This window comes from Thermobia domestica, chromosome 18, assembly GCF_964235325.1.
Source record: "Thermobia domestica chromosome 18, izTheDome1.hap1.1, whole genome shotgun sequence".
NCBI lineage: Eukaryota > Metazoa > Arthropoda > Insecta > Zygentoma > Lepismatidae > Thermobia > Thermobia domestica.
Window position 1 is genome coordinate 177,416,930 of NC_137471.1, and position 20,291 is coordinate 177,437,220.

The window sequence follows — 20,291 nt, forward strand, 5'->3', positions numbered from 1 at the left end:
TTTGTCACAATAGAAGGCATTGTAATTCTGACAGACACATGGCTCGAGTGTGCAATTTTAACAATTTACAAGATGTATTAAAATGTGTATGGATAATGCTTTTTTCTCAGTTAGTAAATGTAATTGTTAATGTGCACTTATCCTGTTATAGTATCTCTAGCGTACCTTTTTATTTTCGTATTTTTATTTACTGCCTCATTGTACTGCACCGTTCCAACTTTTTTGCATATACATATTGTATTGTGGAATATATCCTTAGAGTCACTTTTAAATTAATGCACAAAAATCTGTTATACATCTTGCTCTCTCTATCTTATTTGTTCTGAGATTCTTGTTTATATTTTAACGTTCCCCTAACTTCTTCGGTGGCCGTATTTTCTTCACGATGTTCTTCCACTGTGGTTGGTCTAGTACGTTCGCGATACTCTCAGCTATACGAAATTTTGAGTGAGAATCTATATTAGTTACTTTCGAATTTAAATATTTTTCTCGAAATACAAACCAAAGAGTAGTGATTACGATGTGACGAAAATAGAAATGAAACGGTAGTTCAATACTATTTTCTATTGAAGTCTTAGAAGATTAACCTAAAATGCTTTACATTGTTCCATGACGTAGCGCTGAGTAGTGCGCAGCATTCCGATTGTATCCCGAACCAAATGGGCCTTATGTTTTACAAATAGCGTGTACGTGTGTTTCCTCTGGGTACTCCATTTCTTTTATACCGCCTTTCATTCATTATGATCATTGTCGTCTTCCTTATCGGAGCATAATCGTTGGATTTAAGACAAATCTACTTTAAACTTACCTGTATACAGGAGTAGGCAAAACTTCTTCCGTGATGGTGGAGCAGCTTGTTCATGTTTTAACGAATTTTTTCTGAGTTGAACAATGTACTTCGATTTTACCTGTGAAAATTATAATTGATTATTGTTTCTTTTGCCACCATTGTATGAATAGTACAGATACATTTGCGTATTTGAAAAGGTATGTATCAAGTGTGTGACCCAGGATCTCTCATCTGTGGAAGCTGGAATTATGGTCTCGTTCTGTCCTTGATCCAATACGGATTAAGGTTTCACCAGTCTGTCTAAAACGGGTAGGTTTGGAAACTTAGGAGGAAAGGTGGTAGAAGTTTGGTCCTCTCAGCAGTACCTCAATGTACTGGACTCGGTGAAGACATCTCCATCCAGTACTTGGGTCTCATATGACTGGTCATGGTTGGAAACGTCTTTTATCTCCTTCTTTACGTTGGGCAGAATATCTAAGTCATTTTATAAATTTGTTTGAGGGTACCCATGCACCATATACAATTGTATATAAGTGAAAACTACGAGAAAAATAATGAATACTACCTTTTATTCTCTACCTTACATTTCGACTTGGAGTTACGACTGCTTTCACATATTTTCGGCTAGTGCTAAGCCTAAATGGAGACATTTCTGCACTCATGTTTGTCAGTATTTTTTTTTGATATCAGTCATATTGCAAAAGACTTTGTCATTGCTTCCGAAATCCTATACATATTTTTGGTAATTAGAATTATCAATTGTAACATCAAAACTCGCCTATTATTTTAACCTGATTAATCTACTCACGAAGAAGACTGACATATTTTAACGTAAACGTACATAGTGTGTGTTGCGGGGAAGTATTTAAAAAAAATCAGTCTGTTTCAGTAACGAAAAAGTTAAAAATAAAGTTCCTTTTGAAAAAACTGAGTAATAAGTAAGTACATTTTAACAAAATACTATAGGAATGCTATATTAAGAATAAGTAATGCAAATGTATGGAGAAAAATAAGTATAAAAATTTAGAAAGGAATTGCGCATCCATTACCACGTGCTAGGGTAGTGGAGTTCCGTGGCAGTGCGCGATTCACCTTCTTTCTTTCTTTCTTTCTTTTTTCTTTTTGGATACTTAAAAACGAGGACTGATTGAACCATAACCCCGGCCTTTGGTATAATACCCTATTCGTTTTCTAGAAATTTTTAATCTCGAACATCTGCAAAAAGCAAATACAGTTAATCCAGCTATATCCTACGTACTGCTGACATTTCAACACGTACAAAACATACAAAATCACACAGAAATTAACCTTCTACAATGTTTGGATATATATCTCATCCCACAGATGGAGTGTCCGTGGGAATAATTCTAGTGCACGAAAGTTGAACACTTATCTTTCTAGGGAAATGTTTATTTTTTAGTTCAGTGTAATTTGAAGTTAACTTCTTAATTTTCTCTATGACTGAGTCAGAATTAGTTGAGACTATATTTGTAGGACGTACTATGGTTTCAGACTAATAGGATGATCACGAAGAATGATATACAGAATAGTTTGGAAAAATATCCTTTTGAGCGAAGAAGTGTCTACATTGCATATAATAAATTTTGGATTATTTTTGCTATGCTCAGTAGAAGACTGTCGAAAATAAGATGATGTAAGATTTCAGTCTATTATGCAGAAACCAAAACTTTATAATTGTTGAATATTGTAGTTAGTGTGATATATATATCTAAGAGATACTTTAAATCATCGTGTTACTGCATGCACGTGAACCACATGATACGCCACTACTTACCATATATCTATTTCACTCGTTTTGTTAGGTGCAAATTTGCCATATAAATTTTTGATCTATTGATTCCAGATATATTATGATCTTTCATTAGTAAATTTTGCGGCTTATTTCAATCTAGGATTTCAGACTCACTTTATTAATGAAGATGACATAATTGTTTAAAGTTCGTTTAAAGTATTGTGTAACATTTGGTAAACGCTTTTCTAACTACAGGTTAGAGGTAGTAAACGGGAAAAGGTCACGAAAATATAATAATTAACACATTACTTTGTTTATAATTTATTGATAATGGCAAGAAAACCACCTATTCTTTTCTGCCTACCAAGCAACTCGTCTTGAAAATATTTTTGAGGTGAGCTCCATTGAACAACTTTTTAACGCGTCTTTGATCTTATTTAAGCGCAAATTTCTTTCAATTCGGGACATGAAACTTTTCGTGGAGCCACATTGACTCAGTGGTAGAACGTTCACCTCTGATGTATAGGGTCCTTGGTTTGATACCAGCATGCACCAAGTGAGACTTGCGGCGGACACACCGTGTGCATTGGTTTTCTAGGGTTCTACCGTTTCTTCCGACTTTTTCGTTTAATCATTTCATTTCTCATCATCACCATTTCCTTTAGCCTAGCCGGCATACGCGTGGAACGTAAAAGTTGAAAATTTCATTTCATGAAACTGTTCATTGCTCTTCTAAATATTCAGAAAGAAATGAAATTTGTTTTCAATTATCTGTTTTAATGCTGGGATTCTTGGTTAATTTGCCTCGAGCTGTTTTCAGGTATACCTGAAGTAAAACTCGGAAATGACTATATGGGGATATAGTGATGATAGTTTATTGCTATCTCAAATCTTTGAAATCACCCAGGTCTAGAAGTGAAACATCAGATCATTAAGGGAAATTTTTATCCTACGACCCGTAGTACGATCGTATGGGAATAATGTGATTTCAAGTCCAGGAAAACGATCGAGTTTGAAGTGAGAAACTATCTATTATTTCGACCTAGCGCACCGTTAGCACTCACTGCATTAATAGTCTTATTTTAAAGAGACGCTAGTAACTTTAATGGGGGCATTATGCATTATGCAGTTATTTTCTGAGAATGTAATGTAAAGGTTTTTCAGGAAATCATAATTTACAGGTTATTCAGTACCCTTTCACCTTGGTACTTGATTTAGCATTTCCTCACATGTAGACATGTAGCTGCAAGTCTTCAGAAAGTGTACGATTTATATCTTATAATGCTGATAATTAAGGCTGTTTAGATGCTTTCTGAATATTGCACTTTTAGGTCTTAATTTCTTGTCCTAATTCTTCATCTTTCTACTAGAAGTTAGTTATGAATGTTCTAATCGCATGGCTTGTCAATAGTGTCCCGTTACACTGAAAGTTTGAACAGTTACGGATGATAGGTTTAGCCTAGAACAAACTTTTACTAACTTAGTAACATTTTAATAACAAAAGCGTCACTCCTGATTGTTTAGTGAATACTAGTACGGTGTATACAAGGTGAAAAGCCAACAACCCTTATACTTACTCGTTAGTTATATATACTATTTATTAATTTATTTCGCGTTTCATTGCCTTATATTGTTTACGGATTATACTCTTACCCTTGTATGAGTTGATAAGTTACTTATAAATTACACGAGGTCATAAATTACTTATAAATTACATGAGTTCATAAGGTACTTATAAATTACATCTGTAAAGCCGCATGATCTCTCACCGGTGTGAGATTATAAATGTCTTCACCTGTATGAGGCTAGAGTATATCTCTTACCTTTACAAGTCCCGAAAGTTCTGTTTCACTGCAGAAAAGAGTATCTATCATCTGTGTGACTCCACATGTGGTTTCTGAGGTGCTCTTTCCTCGTGAGCGATTTCCCACATGGGTGACAACAGTGATGATTCATCTGTGTGAGTTAATTTGTGCTTTTGTAGATGAGAGTACTGAAAGTACGCCTTGCCACACGTGTCACAAGAATGAGGTTTGTCACCAGTGTGGGTTGTTAAATGAGATCTCAGGTGATATTTTGTTCTGAATGCCTTACCACATTCCTGACAACAGAATTTTCTTTCATCTGTGTGGGTAAGTTTGTGTCTTCGTAAATAAAGCTTTTGAGAGAAGGCTTTACCACATTCCAGACAAGAATACGGCTTCTGACCTGTATGAGTTAATATATGATTTCTCAAGTAAAACTTGGAAGTGAAAAGCTTATCACACATCTCACAGGAGAAAGGTCTTTCTCCCGTATGATTTAACATATGACGTTCTAGGTTAAATTTTTTTACAAACGTCTTACCACACTCCTGGCAACGATATTTTGCCTCCTCTGTATTTGGTTTTAAGTCGATTTTCGACGTACAAATCCGACTAAATGCAGCTCCGCCCTGTAGTCTTTCGTCTGTTTGACTGCATGTTTGTTCTCTGAAATGAAATTTTGCAATGAATGAACATATTATGAACATATTATGTTTCCACAATGGCAGAGGCAGTTCTGCAATGTAGTCACGTGCCTTTCTAAAATAACAATTAAAATATATAGATAACAAAAATTAATACAAACAATTAAGGATGTTTATTCCTGTATTGATATGAGCAACAGGAAATAGTTTCAACTATTTTACTGTGGAGGTTGCAACCTTGATTCAAGGGTAGTAGCATAATCAGCGCGACTACGATGTATTCTAGTTTGGCACTTTCTTTCGTTAGCTGCTTCAGAGAACAGTCCTTAAAACGCCTGCATTTACGTACAAGTTCAATCAATTTTAGTTGAAGAAAAATCGATTTCTATCTAACTTCTTGTGCCCATCGGACGGAAAGAAGTGGGAAAGCGAGAGTTTCGCCCTTCAACTCTGTGCTGGTTTTGTGGTCTTCATTCCATCCAATGAAGGTGAGCGTAGGAGGAAAGACCTCGTAGTAGCTAGAGAAACAGTAAGTCATATCGTTTCAAAGAAGACAGCTTCCCAGTATGTTTTCGACGAGGGATTGTATTTTTTCTACAACACTCATAAATAAATTATTATGAAGATTAATAATATGCTTTTTTAATTCACTTTAGGATTTCAGAATTTAATAACGTTTGTGATAGATGTACAATTTTTGAAAGTATGTAATCTTGAACTACATTTTAAATTGATTTTATAAAATTTTGTTCTGAAACCAAGCATAAGGAGCTATTTGCAAATCATGTAGGGTAGGTTTAAAGCGGGAGAACAGTTACGGTTGGTTCAGTAAATTCGGTTGCCAATAGATTTCAGGAATTTCATCTATTTTGGAGCTTCTTTGTAGGAATAGTTAACGTCTTCCGATTGGGATAAGGTTTGCTTCCCGATAGAAACACGGGTGATTCAGATTCAACGTTAAACAGTGGGTCTACATCTTGACTGAAAATAAATCATCGAATGCATTCTCATTTGCTATAGAAATTACTGAAACCGAATGTACACTTCAATTTATTACGAAAACATTATATCGTGTCCGTATTTTACAAGTAAACAAATGTTATTAATATACTTTAAATAAAACTGGTTAACTGTTCACCATTATTTGGTTTTCTGTACCCATTTCATATTGCATTTAATATTTATGTTAAGGTATATAATCAAATCATTTTTCACGATCAACTGCAGAATTCAGTCGGAAGATATAATTTGAGCAGTGTTAGCAACGCCAAGTTATTTCTAGTTTTTGAACACGTTAATTCCTTTGAACTGGATAAAGTATTTAAAATTATATTAAATAATTCTGCAGTATAATACTGGATATATATTACAGAAAGTCAAATTCGTCGTTTTCTTCTGTAATATTTGTCCCTCACGTCAGAATTTGAAGAATGCCTTCAAAAGTGAAATTTTACTCCAAAGGCGGAGATCGATTTTGTAGGGGGAGTACAAAGCCCACCCTACATTGTCGACATGACGTCCGTCTTGTAGAACTCTGGAGCCTCTACTGGATAATGGGTATATTAACTTCTCTGTTAGCTGTGCAGAGGCTCTTGAAATGTTGGAGTTTATACAAAACTTTCTATGATAAAATAATTTAGGACACGTTTCCTAATCATGATCAAAATGTGGCACTTTTACCATTAATAGAAAAGCTTAACGAAAGATGTATTTTACTTAACACACAAAAAAGCACAGACATATTATAACATCCAATTTATAAAACGAAATCTGCTACAAACTAAATACAAGGTAATAGCTTCAATTAAATAAACATTGAAACACTATTGTGTTGCAGTGTCCCTCAAAAGACGAAATTGGAAATAATGCCGGGAATGTTCCATGCAGTCAGCTAAGAAATACGTAATTTCTTGCTGCCTTTTACACTCCATTTTTGTCGATTTCACCTAAAAGGAGCATAGATATACTCCGCTGTTCTAAACTTAGTGGTCGAATAACTTTCGCTTACTACAATTCATTTCGTAAAGATCAGAATAGCATTACAACGTGTGCTTACACCGTGGATCTTCGCCAGTAATTACCACACTAAAAACACATTGGTTGACTTGAAAATCGAGAGAACTGAAATGCCCTTGTTTGTAAGTCAGCTATTTTTTTTATGTTGCTCCTAGAGGTTAACTCTGTAACTGCGCAGCAGTTTTAATAGTCAAAAATGTTATGAGCTTTTTCAGTTCTTTATATTATTTTCATATATTAATCATTAAAGTATATCATGTGTGAGTCCAATTGGGAAAGCTACTTGTAATAACAGTCTATTAGCTAAAGTGCTCTGCACTCAAGCTGATCGGATCCTTCATCAGATTTGACGGTAAAGCGCACCCGAAATGACTATGACCATCTAAGAAGTTGTATAAAGGATGCAACAAAGCCTAATGCCATTTGCGTCCCTCTATGTCAGTTCATTAATTTCAACTCAGTTGTTTAAATACATTTGCATGGCTGAAGGACATGCAACCAGATTTCTTGTGGTTAACGAAGCCGTGATGTATGAATCATTTGCTTGAATCGTCCATATACAACCAGCTGATCATTTGGGAAATTTTGTGTGTCACGCTGCTAACATTTGATGCGAAAGTTTTTATTCATTTGTAGGAGAATCGAAGTGAGTATCCTACATGCAGGAACTGACGATAAAAGATAATTTTAGATAAACATTAAAGGAGTTAAAACAGAAAAAGGGGACGTAAGACAAAGAGAAAGTGGTAAACCAAATAACAAAACCATTATACAACTTACAAATAGTGTCTACTATTGCAGAGGTCTATTCTAAATGTTAAAAAAACTGGACGAATTATTTAAAAGCATGACAATGTTTGAATGTACATTTCGTTATTATGGCTAAAAGTTATTCTATGAGTGAGTAACGAAATTTAAATAAATGAGTATCTGTAAATTATTTCCAGGAACAAATTATATCTATCTACACGTGGATTAAACACCTACAATTAAATTTATAAAAGATAGAATATTACCTTTCAAGTTCAGTTTCATGTGTATTACATATTTTATCTTCTGCTGTGCTATTTGATTCTGATTCAAAGGATCCGGAAGATAAGGTAGAGCTTTCAATCTTTAGATTGTCACCACAGTCAATAAAATGTATTTCTTCTTGCTTAATTTCAAGCTCCTGTTTCACTAAAAATTCTGAGTTAGAAGACGAGGAATAAGTTTCAGGTATTGTTTCATTTTCTTCTGTGAACGGTAGTAATTCCTCTTGTTTAATTTCTCTGAAAACCCCATCAATTTCTTCCAGTGGATATTCCTCAATAGAACAATCGCTGCTTTCCGTTTTCAAGTAAATTTTGTTCATATATTGTACTTTATTCTCTGTTTGATATTCATCCTCCATTTTGACTTTAAATTGTATGAAGAATAAAAGACGATCAAAGATATTGAGCAAATTGGTTGAAATACGAAAGGGGTGTTGAACAAGTTGTTTGTAACTTGCTTCAATAGCTTTGCACTCCTAATCAGTCTCCAGAAAACGAACCTGTTTCTGTCTTAAGAGAATGTGATTCATGTCTAAGGTCCTAGAAGGAACAAACAGAAGTGATTAAACACAGAATAATTTTAGAATTATTGGCTTAAAGAAATCGAAAAGTAAGTAAAACTGCAACCATTAGAATCATAAAACCAAACTTTTACAGTGATTATTGATTAGTACTAAATATACGAGTTACACTTTTTAGGGCAATAATTGGACTGCATCTTAAAAGCTTCTACAAGAAAATGCTGTGGATTGAAGGAAAGCCATAAAGATTTTAGGCAGAGGAAAGCTAACTTTTCCAACATTTATACTTTCTAAAATATCAATTATCATATCTGTTCCTAGTCAGCAATTGAATTGCTTAATGTATTATTTATTAAAACATTTAAAATGAAAACAGCCATTTGGTAGGTAATTTTGTAGATCATTGGGAATTTCTGTTCTAGGAATTTGCATTTTTTCTTGAACATGAGCAGTAGTAATATTTTCTCGCTTATTCTACTTGAAGTATCAACAATTCATTGTAGTAATAATATAAAATTGAAGTTTGTTATGCTATGAAAATGTGTTTATATATCTAGTGCATGCTTTATGGTCCAGGAAATATTTCAGGAGTTCAAATAATTGCCCTTGAAAGTGTCGGATTATTAGAGAAATTTTGTTTCTAATGTTTGGTCAACTATACTACAAACTAAACTATGATAAACGCTTAAGATTGAAACCAAAAATTTAACAGTGCTATATGTAGATCCGAATTAGATTACGGATGAAATGACAAAGTATAATTGAATTTTATATTTTTAGGACGCAGCATCATGAATTTTTTACCGTGGGACATAATTCGAACAAAATAAACAGCTGCCAAGCACGGTACATATAACGTAGTATTCTTGAGAGATTGAAAAATTACGTTCCAATATGAAGAAAATCACAATTACATTTTCTGAAGAAATTAACTGCTTTTAACATTATTGAATGAATTGCATATTCTTCATGTTCATTGTATATATGGAACGTGTTACTGAAACGTTTGTTTATTTTTATGGATGTTATCTTTATACTAAGTTATACGGAATCATTTAAAGATACGAATTGGTGAATGTTTGAAATAATATGCAAATTTACTCTTTTATTTTGATCGACTGATGGTAATTGGAACACTAAGTGCCCTCTATCAGTACTTCTTGGTACCTTCGTTAACGAATCTGGTTAATTTACATGCAAGTCTGATAATTCTAACAAATATTTTACATCTGAACACATGGAGTAAGATATAAAATATTATCACAAAACACAACATAATAAAAGGAGATTAGTACACAAGTCACTACATTCGAGCAACTATTGAAGAATGTATGAAAATTTAGAATATATGTTTGAGTTTCTGCAAATAGCTTTGTGTCTGCAAATTTGGCAAAACTAATCCCTTCCGCGATTCACTTGATTCCATCTTTTCCTTTACATTGAGTTACGAAACAAATACCTACCTCCAATATAATTTGTAAGGAAATTGGAAGAGACATGTGATTATATGGTTATACCCATATTCATTATATGTGCAACCATGGGCGGTATAATTAGGAAGCCACAAGCACAATCAAAATTTCAGAGGCATTAAAAATAATATAACCATAATATAATAAGAGTTTAATAGTAGAAGTAATCGGTATACGATGGCTTTCATTTGAATTCTTTATATGGTGGCATTCGAATTCTTTACTTGTACAAGAAGAACTGGTAAAATAGACGTAGAAGTCTATTTTATACAACGCCGAAATAGACTAATTTTTATTTTCATAATATTGATAACTGAACAAGTCTTACGTTAGTAAATTAATACAAAATATGTCAAGTATTATATTAACGCAAAGCGATAGTTATCTCTAAAATTATAAATGTGGCAAATCCAAAATCAATAAGGATCATTTTTGAAAGTTGGATTAATTAATTGAGATCTTTTATGAGGACGTCAGCAGGAATGTCATATCTTACTATCACTTTGTTACCTAATGTAATCCTTCTGAACTATAAATTTACTTAGGAATGAGCTACTGGTACAAATGCATTCAACACCTACTAATTCGAATTCCACAAAACTTCATTCTGTTTTCACTGAACTCCACATAGGGGTACATATAATTACCCAAATTTTTTTCACAATGCTTAACAATATACTTACTCGAATCAATGCAGTACACAAGAGTACATTTCGTAACAGCTACATACAATTTTATAACGCTAAAATAATTCATCTTGTTTTCACACATTAAATAGCAATATTTACTTTTAACATACGCGTAACATTTTCTGACAATGACTCCTATCAGCAAGATTTACGACTATTTGTCTCCATTTTGAAGAAACAGACACATACTACTCATAAAAGATTTTAAAGGAATAAATAACAATCAAAAGTAAGACTCAGAAAAAGCAAGTCCGATTTCTGGTCTATAGAAACACTGATGCAAAAAAAGAAAGGAATGAATACAATCCGTGAGAATAGTAAATGGATAAGTAAGAAGCGAAAAAAATGATTAATACCAATAATAACAGAACGAAATAATGAAAGGTGCAAAATAATATACTTAGAAATGTTAACTGTATCGAACATACGAATAAAAGCGAGAATTTATAAAAGAGTTTCCCCTAATAATTAGCAGAACAATACATGCTTTACATACAGACAATTACATGAGAAATATGCCACACAAGTTAGTTCTACACACATGTATGGCACGATCACTTTATCTCTACAACTAGTGACATATGTGTATTGCCCAAAGTAGTTACAAAAATTGAAGACATTTTCGTCGATCTAGTTCGACTAATTTCCAGTGAAGGCCAATCCGTTTGACACTAGCTACAGGAATTGGCTCACGGGAGACAAAACTATGCTGGATCAACTGTCAATGCAGTTGGCTGCCCTGCTGACACGCTTGTCAACCCGAACGTCCTACACGCAACCCACTCACTTCTCTGCTGTAGCTGATGGTATCTTACAAAAACGCCTTGAACGAGGGAAAGTTTACTGAAGACATTTTGAAACTAACTTACTCTATGCCCTATGGAATCTGGAGGTTCAATACTGCGTTCACAAAACCTCTCCAGTTATTTCTGTCCTTAGCCAACTGGATGCAGTTTCTAGTTTGTATTCCTATTTTTGCGAGATTTATCTTAATTCTATATGAGCCTGGGTGTTTCTACTGGTTGTTTTCTGATTGGAATTCCAGTTAAAACTTTGAAAACGTTGCTACTTTCTTTTATTCTAGCTACATGACCTGTCACCTGAGCCTACTAGACTTGATGACCCTAACAATGTTTGGTAAATAATATAAATTATGCAGTTACTCGTCACGACGTTTCCACCATTCTCTATTCCCGTCACTCTTGATTCTGAGTATTCGTCTTAAGATCTTGTCCTCAAATGCCTTCAGTCTACATTCTTCTCTCAAAGTAAGCGACTTATTTCGGAACCAGACGGTATAACTGGCATGATTATCGTTTTGCATATTTTAAAGTCCAAATTTCTCGACGGAACTCGCGACGAGAAAACTTTTGAACTGAATAATAACACGATGATATTTCTAGAATTTCAAAAGCGGTTTTTAAATGAGTGCGGATAGGCACTCGACGTAGAGAATGATCACGTAAACGGTTAGAGGCAAGCTTGACTGCTTTAGTTCAGCAAAACACAACTAAACCCAGGCAAAGCAGATTAAATTCTGATTTGTTCTCGTTCGTGATATTAAAATCGGGGTACTGTTCGAATAACTCTCCGAACACTTACTAATAGTTCTCATGCATTTTGTTTGGCGTGTGATAACAACAAAAGTTCGAGTCTTCACGACAACAGAAACAGTACAAACAGATGTCAAGGAAAGGGATGGCACGAAAATATTCTTCTGCAATAAGAGACTCGTGGGCACAAATGTACAAAGGTAATCTATCCACTGGACATCGGTCGGAAATTCGTCTTTTACCCAAAGGAATATTGCAGGGCTGATCAGTAATGCAATGCATATTTAGTATATAATTTCTGAGAAGTCTGATGACTGTCAATTAGAGAATGTCTGTTTGCTTCCATATAAAACGAGAAACAAGACTAGCGCATAAAGTACTAGTAGCCAGCCTAATTTCTACATGATGAACAGTATCAAGTTGCTTCAGAAGAGAGGAAGGATCAGATAGGTAAACAAGACATCCACAGCTCAAGTTGGGATGAATCAGACTCTGATTTCATTGTAACAGAACAATACAATTCAATACTTCAGGTACGGTTGAAAATCACTCGAAGGAAATTCACAACACTTCAGTAGATGAGATTACGAATGTGGGATGCCCAGATCCAACGGCAATCAAATGTGAAACCAAGATATCGAACCGTATTAACAAACAGAAAAAACGAGTGAATCCAAACTAGAGGTGCAGGAAAATGAAAAATTTGTTGACAGCAACTAAAGATCATGAGTTTTCTCGTCGTGAAATATAAGACTATCTCTTTCGAACAATGAAGATGATTTCATTTTAGCTGAAGTTGGCGAGTGATATTACGAAGGCATCAGGGAAGACAATATTATCAAAGTAAAGCACACCAGAGATACAACCTGGATCTGCGATAGAACACAGTTGACAGATTATAAACACTATCATGCTAAGAACATTACTTTATAGAACACCACTTTTGTGAAAAATTGTTCGAAGAGGATTCAAGCAACGGATCCCTGAAATAACATTGTTAAATACAGTTAGATTGATAGTAGCCATAAGGTCTACACTCTTGAAGATGATTCAGTATTGCGTAACGCAACGTTGTGACATGTCTTTTCCAAACGTTGAAACAAAACGATTTCGGTTGAAGGACATACTTTGATTTTAGCTTTCTTGGTGGAAAAGAATGTATACAGTAGATCAAAAAGACCAAAAACCATATTAAATTTTGAGGAGAGAGAATCTGTCTTGAAGTGCCACACCAGGTGCTTAGTCACCAAACACTCAAAGAGCTGACAGAGACAGTGCGTATGAGTAATGTTTCTAGTCGGTGACATTCATAAACATTTTCAGATTTCAAGATCGAAAGGACCAGAGTCTCACGTCACCGATGGCGGAAAGGTGTCTTCCAACCAGACAGGACACCTGTAATATTAGTAGCTAACTATAGAGCGAAAAGTGGCGCAATATATCGTACGATATAGAATAATTACTGGACCAATATTAAGGACTTCCATAAGGAAGAACCGAACTCGAGAAGTGTGAATGAGTTTTGTAATGCTCAGTACTATTTCTACGAAAAATTAAAAGATTCTGATGGAGTACGAAAATAACTTAATTCAATAGATTAATGCACAGAGATGGAAGAATGCTATCGGAACGAAATGTTAGCTATCTCTATCGGATGTAGTTATTTCCAGAACTCAGCCTACTTTTAAATCAGGGACACTTGGAGTAGTATTATGGCCGACTATTGACAGACCTTACACTACTCTATAGGCATTTTTTTCATACCTTCCGAGTGGTTTGAGATTTCAAATTGCTGTAAACGGTATTATAAACTTTATGTTTATTGGAAATTGAATATGGCAACATCAAAAGATTTTATCGTAAAGAAGTTCTTTGTAAAAGGTAAAATTTCAATTCATTGTAACCTGATTTCTACTTGTTTGACATGTCACACGATGACCATAATATTCAACATTAAAATACTTAAAATGTGCATTGTTCCGTCCATCTCACTTGTATTATTACTGTTGTAGTACGGTCGAGAATTTGATTATGTATGTGATACTGTTGTGTTCTTAGTTTGCAACATTGCATGACAAGTGTGCTATTTTATGTTTTTGCTCTATATGTAGATTTGAAACATGTAATAACTGGACGTATTGCTATTTGTAAAAGTTCAACTTTATGATTGGCTGCAAATACTTTTAACTTCGTAGTATAACACAACATGCTAAACAATGTCCTCCAGACAATATTTGCATAGTACAAAAAATTATTCTTTTTTGTTCATTAGTTTAAAAATTAGAAGGGAGTATCATGGTAAATAGTGTACCCTGTAAGGAAAACTTCATGATCGGGGAAAGAAAAAATATGACTTGGAAAGGAACCACTTGTAAATGACAAATGAACTTAATATGGTTGTAATCGAACACACGGGAAACATGGATATTGACGTCGCAAGCAGGTCAAAGTATGTTTAACCATTTTGTACAACTTGCCAGATAAAAGATTATGTTTACTGAAAATGAGTGCTTTGGAACGAGATAATAGCCGTTATATAGCACAGTTGCTTAAAATTCTGAAAATCACTGTAATATAGGGAGCTGGCTTTAATGCGAGGCTGAGGAATTCAGAGTTGATTGACAGGTGCCCCACTCACATCATCACGAAACGGTCACTTGACGGCCCTGGGCAGGGTTACCAGTTCGTTGTAGAAGAAACTCACCTAATACTCACATAATTCAAAGAGTTTATGCAAATCATGCAACCGCTATCAAAAGATTTTTTTAACTCGTCATTTACAAATTTGCATAAGCAGTTACCGTATTTGGGTACATTATGCATATTATTCACTTCTATATTTTATGGCCACCCGCATGGCGGAGTGGTCTAGCATTTTAGTCTCCGATTCCAACATAAAGGGGTCAATTCCGCTGGGGACAGCTGAATGGAATGGTTCAAATCCCACTTTATGCAAGAAAAAGTGTAGGTTTTACATTTAGAAGCTTCTAAGCTCGTTTAGAGCGTTAATTCGTATAAATAATTAATAATAATAATAATAATTTTAACTTTTATTTATAATAATTATATCTAAGAATATTCCGCTCTTTCGAAGATATTTTGTTGGCTCTAAAAATGGCATTATTGTCTTTGTATAATATATCTATTTACAACCTAATCACAGATCTTATATATAACACTTGAAATAAATAAATTATATACATTCCTATTAACACGTAACAGTTTACAAGTGCAATGAAAAATGTACCGGTATGTTTTATGTTTACGTTCAATTAATCATTATCACTAGAGACCAGATGTTTAGGCATTAAAAACCTGGAAAATAGGTAGGCAAATAGGCACTTAAAATTTATAAAATATGCACTAAAATGTAACTCAAAATAATGAAGATACATACTCACTACAATTAAAAAAATAAATTCAAGTCATAGATAATGTTCAAAGAATATAGAAACATAGGCTACCTGTTTGTGAATATCTTCTTTTCCTGTATATATGAAAACGAAGCTTGACATATATTCCGAGTATATTTGGTAAATACACTCTCTACTGCACTTTTTTACTATACATAACAGTCCAAATTTTACATATTTATCAGTACACACTGCAGTCCAAAATTTTACAGCACTTTATCAGTACGCATAGCAGTCCAAAGTTTTACATCTTATCAATATAAGCAACACTTACATTTCTCGGAAGAGGCAGAATCCTTTCTTGAAATTCTAAATTATGTACTTTCTCCCAATAAAGTCTAGTTTGGAAGAAAATTTATTGAATAGGCAATATTAGGCACTAAAGCAATTATTTAGGCAGGGACGGGCTAAATAGGCAAAATAAAATTGTCTTAAATTCAAAATATAACCTCCGATTTAAACTTCAAAACGTTACTTTTAATTATATTTTTAATATTAAAGAATACACATTTTGTCTAACATCCGGTCTCTAATCATCACTATCGGACATGCGCTGAGCAAGTTCAGAATGCGAAGACGAATTCTCGTCCTCTTCGCTTGTATCATCATCATCATCGCTGTCAATGCCACCAAGTTCAATTACAAAATTATCTATGGTATCCTCTATTAATCCATCTTTCTTGCAGAGCTACTACTCCACTCTAATCACGTGTTTGTTGTACCCCTCCCAATACTCCGGTGTCAGACCATCTCTGGTCACTTCCTCCAATCTAGTCAAAGGCTAATCCCCTGTTGGATTACTTTCCCTAACAATTCTTTTGATTTCTGCCCAAGCTAGTTCAATGGCATTAGGTTCACACATGTAAGGCGGAAGACGAAGTACGTTATGACCATTGATCTTCGATAATTCATCAATGCGATATACTTTCTCCTATGGCTTATGTTGTTCAATCAACTGATGTAGTTCAAACTTCTTCATATTTTGGGAAAAGGGAACTTTGTTGTCTTGAAGCCAGTTCATCTCCTGTTTTACAGCATACTTTGATGGTGGTTTGTTAATTTGTATGTTGTGGTAGGGAGCATTATCAAGAACAATGATACTTTCTTTAGAAAGATTCGGGACAAGCTTTTCCGTAACCCATTTCTCAAAATTAAGTGAGTTCATTTGTCCGTGGTAGTCCCCAGAAGCTCTTCCTGCTCTAAAAGTTAAACTTGCCCCATCAATAAACCAACTACTTGCTCCAACATTCACTAAAATCAACCTGTTCGAAGAACTAGAATTTGAAGACACACCGTGTAAAGTTTCACTCTGCCAGCATTTCCCAAAAGTCAGATTGTTGTCTACCCAACTTTCGTCTCTACGTAAACGATATTTCTATTTTGTGACCTGTAATTTCTAATGGCCCTCAAATACCTTCCCCTCCAATTCACAATATTTGGACGCTCGATGAGAGTCTTTATATTACTCCTTCATCTTTTCCACTGAAACCCTATACTATGAAGCAACCGCCGTAAAGCCTGAAACTTCCACGGAAAATCTACTTTTTGTTTGATGACTGACAATAACTTTGGTGCACTTAGAACAATTTTCTTCCGCAAATAGAAGTCCTGTATAACATCACGTATAACGCACCTGTCAAATTCATCACAATGAAACCTATACTGTTCCGCTTTAGGTCGTTTTTTACCTGGAGTGGTGAGTGATGATTCACCAGCGTCCAGTCCCTCTTTCCGTATGTTTGTCACACTTCGCACAGAGATCCCTGTATACGTTGACACACGCAAATTAGGTTTTGATAATAAATGCTTGTTTTCTCTCCCTCGCTTCTTCGTCGCACTGTACTGTGACCTTCCTTATTACTTCTCTAGCTTCGCTGTGTATAGCTTGCTCTCTCTTACGCTGTGAAGCCATTGTCAAATGACTAATAAGCAATAAAACCACAACCTCACTAGCACTCAATAAATAACAAACTCACACGAACTCTTCAGAATGACATTCAAGTGACAATTTTCTACCCCTGGTAACGCTGACATATAGATGGAGGGTAAGGGAGTGTCGGAAGAGTCAGGCAGAAAGAATGTTGGAATTTTTCCCCCTCTACCTCAGCCCCCGCTGGTAAACAAGCTAGCTCCCTATAATAGATATTATTGATATTCCAGTGAAGACGCGTCAAATACCGTATGCATGGATTCTTGCATTTCGTTTTACTTTCGTCATTCTGCCACCATTCATTTAATTAGAGTTTTCTCCCTTGGAATTCTCGCTTGATTGTGGGAAGTAAAACTCAAAAATGAAGAAGTGCCATATTGTGAAAGTTCAAAATCGAGAGCAATTCTTATCTCGTTTGAAAAAATTAATGCCCAACAACTACAAATCTGCTCCTGTTCCACTAGATTTAAGATTAATTTTAAATTAAATATGGATTGCGAACTAGTGAGGATGTCGGTTATCCTGAGAAACAACAGTATCGTCAAGACGACAATGTTAGTGTAGTTTCATGGCGAGTGGTGATGAGGTGTCCGCAGCTTCGAGTCATCGCTAAGAACATGATTAGTCTTTGTTGTGCCTTTAATTGAGAGGATAAGATGAGTCCTTCAAGAAACGGAAAAGGGAAAAATGTGCGGTTGCGTAAACATAGATACGAGTAACATTTTTTTTTTTTATAGTTATCCCATAAGAACTCCGTCACCGCAGGAGTACCGCTCACTCAAGGTGGTAACGAAGAATATGAACTTTACGAAAGCGCATAGGTTCAGAATAACACCAGCGAAGAGACCGGAAAAATAACTTAATTTGAAAAAATACTTTAAAAAATTCTGAAACACACTAATCTGGAAAATAGTAGTGAATTTTTAAAATAGTTTTTTCTACTTTGTATTTTATTATTTTATATACATCAAAAGATAAGAGAAACACTAGACTTACACATTAGCCTGAGATGAAAGTTCATTCACTTCAATCAGATTAAGACTTTCACTTATCATGCTTTTCTCAGTCTCCGACCTACAATCCATGTGTTTGAGAGCGGTATACTCATAAAATGAAACTAAACTTTTACATCCAACCTTTCTTGTGGCCTGTACGCTAAAGAAGATAATAATTTATGGACATGAAATAATTAAGAAGGAAGCTGTAGAATGATAATATGGTAGAAAAGAACAGAAACCTAAGAACATTCAGCACATAATTTTGTCAATCGCAAACTGGCGTGGCTGGAACCTAAAAGAGAATCCGTACCTCACATGAGTTATCATAGGAGTGTCACAAAGCTGTATATACGCAAGGCAGGTTTTCTTGTGGTATATGAAATGTTTCTTTACTATCCTCGTTCATGCATATACGAACCGTCACTGACGCACCCGCTCCTTACAAACATACTCCATTTAAAACTTTGCACCCCTATCGCTCGTGCCCTGACTCGGCAGAGAGCATTTGTTTGTAATGGCCAATCTAGCACAAGTTGGTTGTTGTTTTAGAGTTCATGTTTTATACTTAGCTTCTTTAAAGTCAATCTGGTCCGAATAATGCATCACCTACCGTAAGAAACATTTTATAAAGGCAGTACGGGAACATTTCGTGTTAAGGCAAAATAATATTTCATGCATGTAAGTGTGCGCCTCTAAGATAGCCTAGTACTATAAACAAAATATAACGTAACCTCTCATTACCCAAAACCTAATTACCTGATCAGAGGTTTTTGATCAGTTACTTCTATTCATTAGATGGGGGTATTTATCGCGATAGATGTCGACGATACTTATAGCCATAATAAAAAGACCGAGAAAGTGGTAATATTTTGCTATGAGTAATTACTGTAGGATTTAACGTGCCTTTTAGTATCGATGCAGTTCAAATTCACATTAGACAGAGGCCAGTATCGATAGCTGTCGAGCTTAACATTACTATAGAACTTCGTCTACAAATGCGAAAAAACACGCACCAACTACGTCTACTTCGAGATATACTATTATGCCTAGTCTTCATCAGAGCAGGGAAAGCTAAAGGCACTACGTTTTAGTACAATTTTCAGGTACTGACTGAAGCTACAGTCGGTTCTAACTGTTCCGAAAATTAAAACAATTGTCTAATTCAATATTAAAAGTATAAAGGTTGATATTTTACACTCGCACACGTAAATAACCTCTAGGTTAAGAACCGTTTCGCATGGTTGCCAACGCACAATCAACATTTAGTGCTAGATTAGAGAGTGGAAAATCACTAAAATCATTAAATGTTACCACCATATATATAATATGGAGAGGAAGAGAATCTGAATTAACTTTATGAAACTATAATGGCTAGATACTATTCCTACTCCCTAGTGTCCCTTAAAATTTCCCGTATCCAGAACAGGACAATGGGAAGGGGTCTAAAAGATTTCGGGCGAACTATTCAGTGGCGGCTCTCGAGAGGTCACCCTGGTAACAATTATAATTTTGTTGCTACAAGTTGAAAAAAGAAAGCTTATCCCATGCGCTAATTCCTTATAATGTATACAAGAATAAATATATTATGTGTTTCTTCCTTTAGTTTAGCGATAAAATTTAAATATTTACCATGGGACGTCCCTCAAGAGCCGACTCTGGATTACTTGACTTAA

The 20,291-nt window shown here is 34.8% G+C and overlaps 1 protein-coding gene across 9 annotated transcripts; it reads right to left on the bottom strand.

Annotated features, from left to right (window-relative positions):
• Positions 1-1,364: 1,364 nt before the first annotated feature.
• LOC145675850 (uncharacterized) lies at positions 1,365-19,866 on the bottom strand. 9 transcript variants are annotated; one of them, XM_081746597.1, is made up of 5 exons: positions 19,632-19,866; positions 18,617-18,775; positions 15,742-16,097; positions 8,025-8,582; positions 1,365-5,014 (listed from the first exon to the last, which is right to left on the bottom strand). In XM_081746597.1, the coding sequence occupies exons 4-5, from the start codon at positions 8,399-8,401 to the stop codon at positions 4,414-4,416; spliced, it is 978 nt and encodes a 325-aa protein (XP_081602723.1). In that variant the 5' UTR covers positions 8,402-8,582; positions 15,742-16,097; positions 18,617-18,775; positions 19,632-19,866; the 3' UTR covers positions 1,365-4,413. The 9 variants fall into 9 exon arrangements, with proteins under 9 accessions (XP_081602723.1, XP_081602720.1, XP_081602721.1 ...); XM_081746594.1 differs by having other exon boundaries at positions 19,375-19,866; XM_081746595.1 differs by lacking the exon at positions 18,617-18,775 and having other exon boundaries at positions 15,742-16,028; positions 19,375-19,866.
• Positions 19,867-20,291: the final 425 nt, after the last annotated feature.

Excerpts from the sequence above, each read along its gene's own strand:
- LOC145675850 (XM_081746599.1), bottom strand. The coding sequence starts at position 8,401 with ATGGAGGATGAATATCAAACAGAGAATAAAGTACAATATATGAACAAA. Across the intron at positions 5,015-8,024 it reads CATGAAACTGAACTTGAAAG|AGAACAAACATGCAGTCAAA; the intron begins GTAATATTCTAT and ends ATTTCATTTCAG.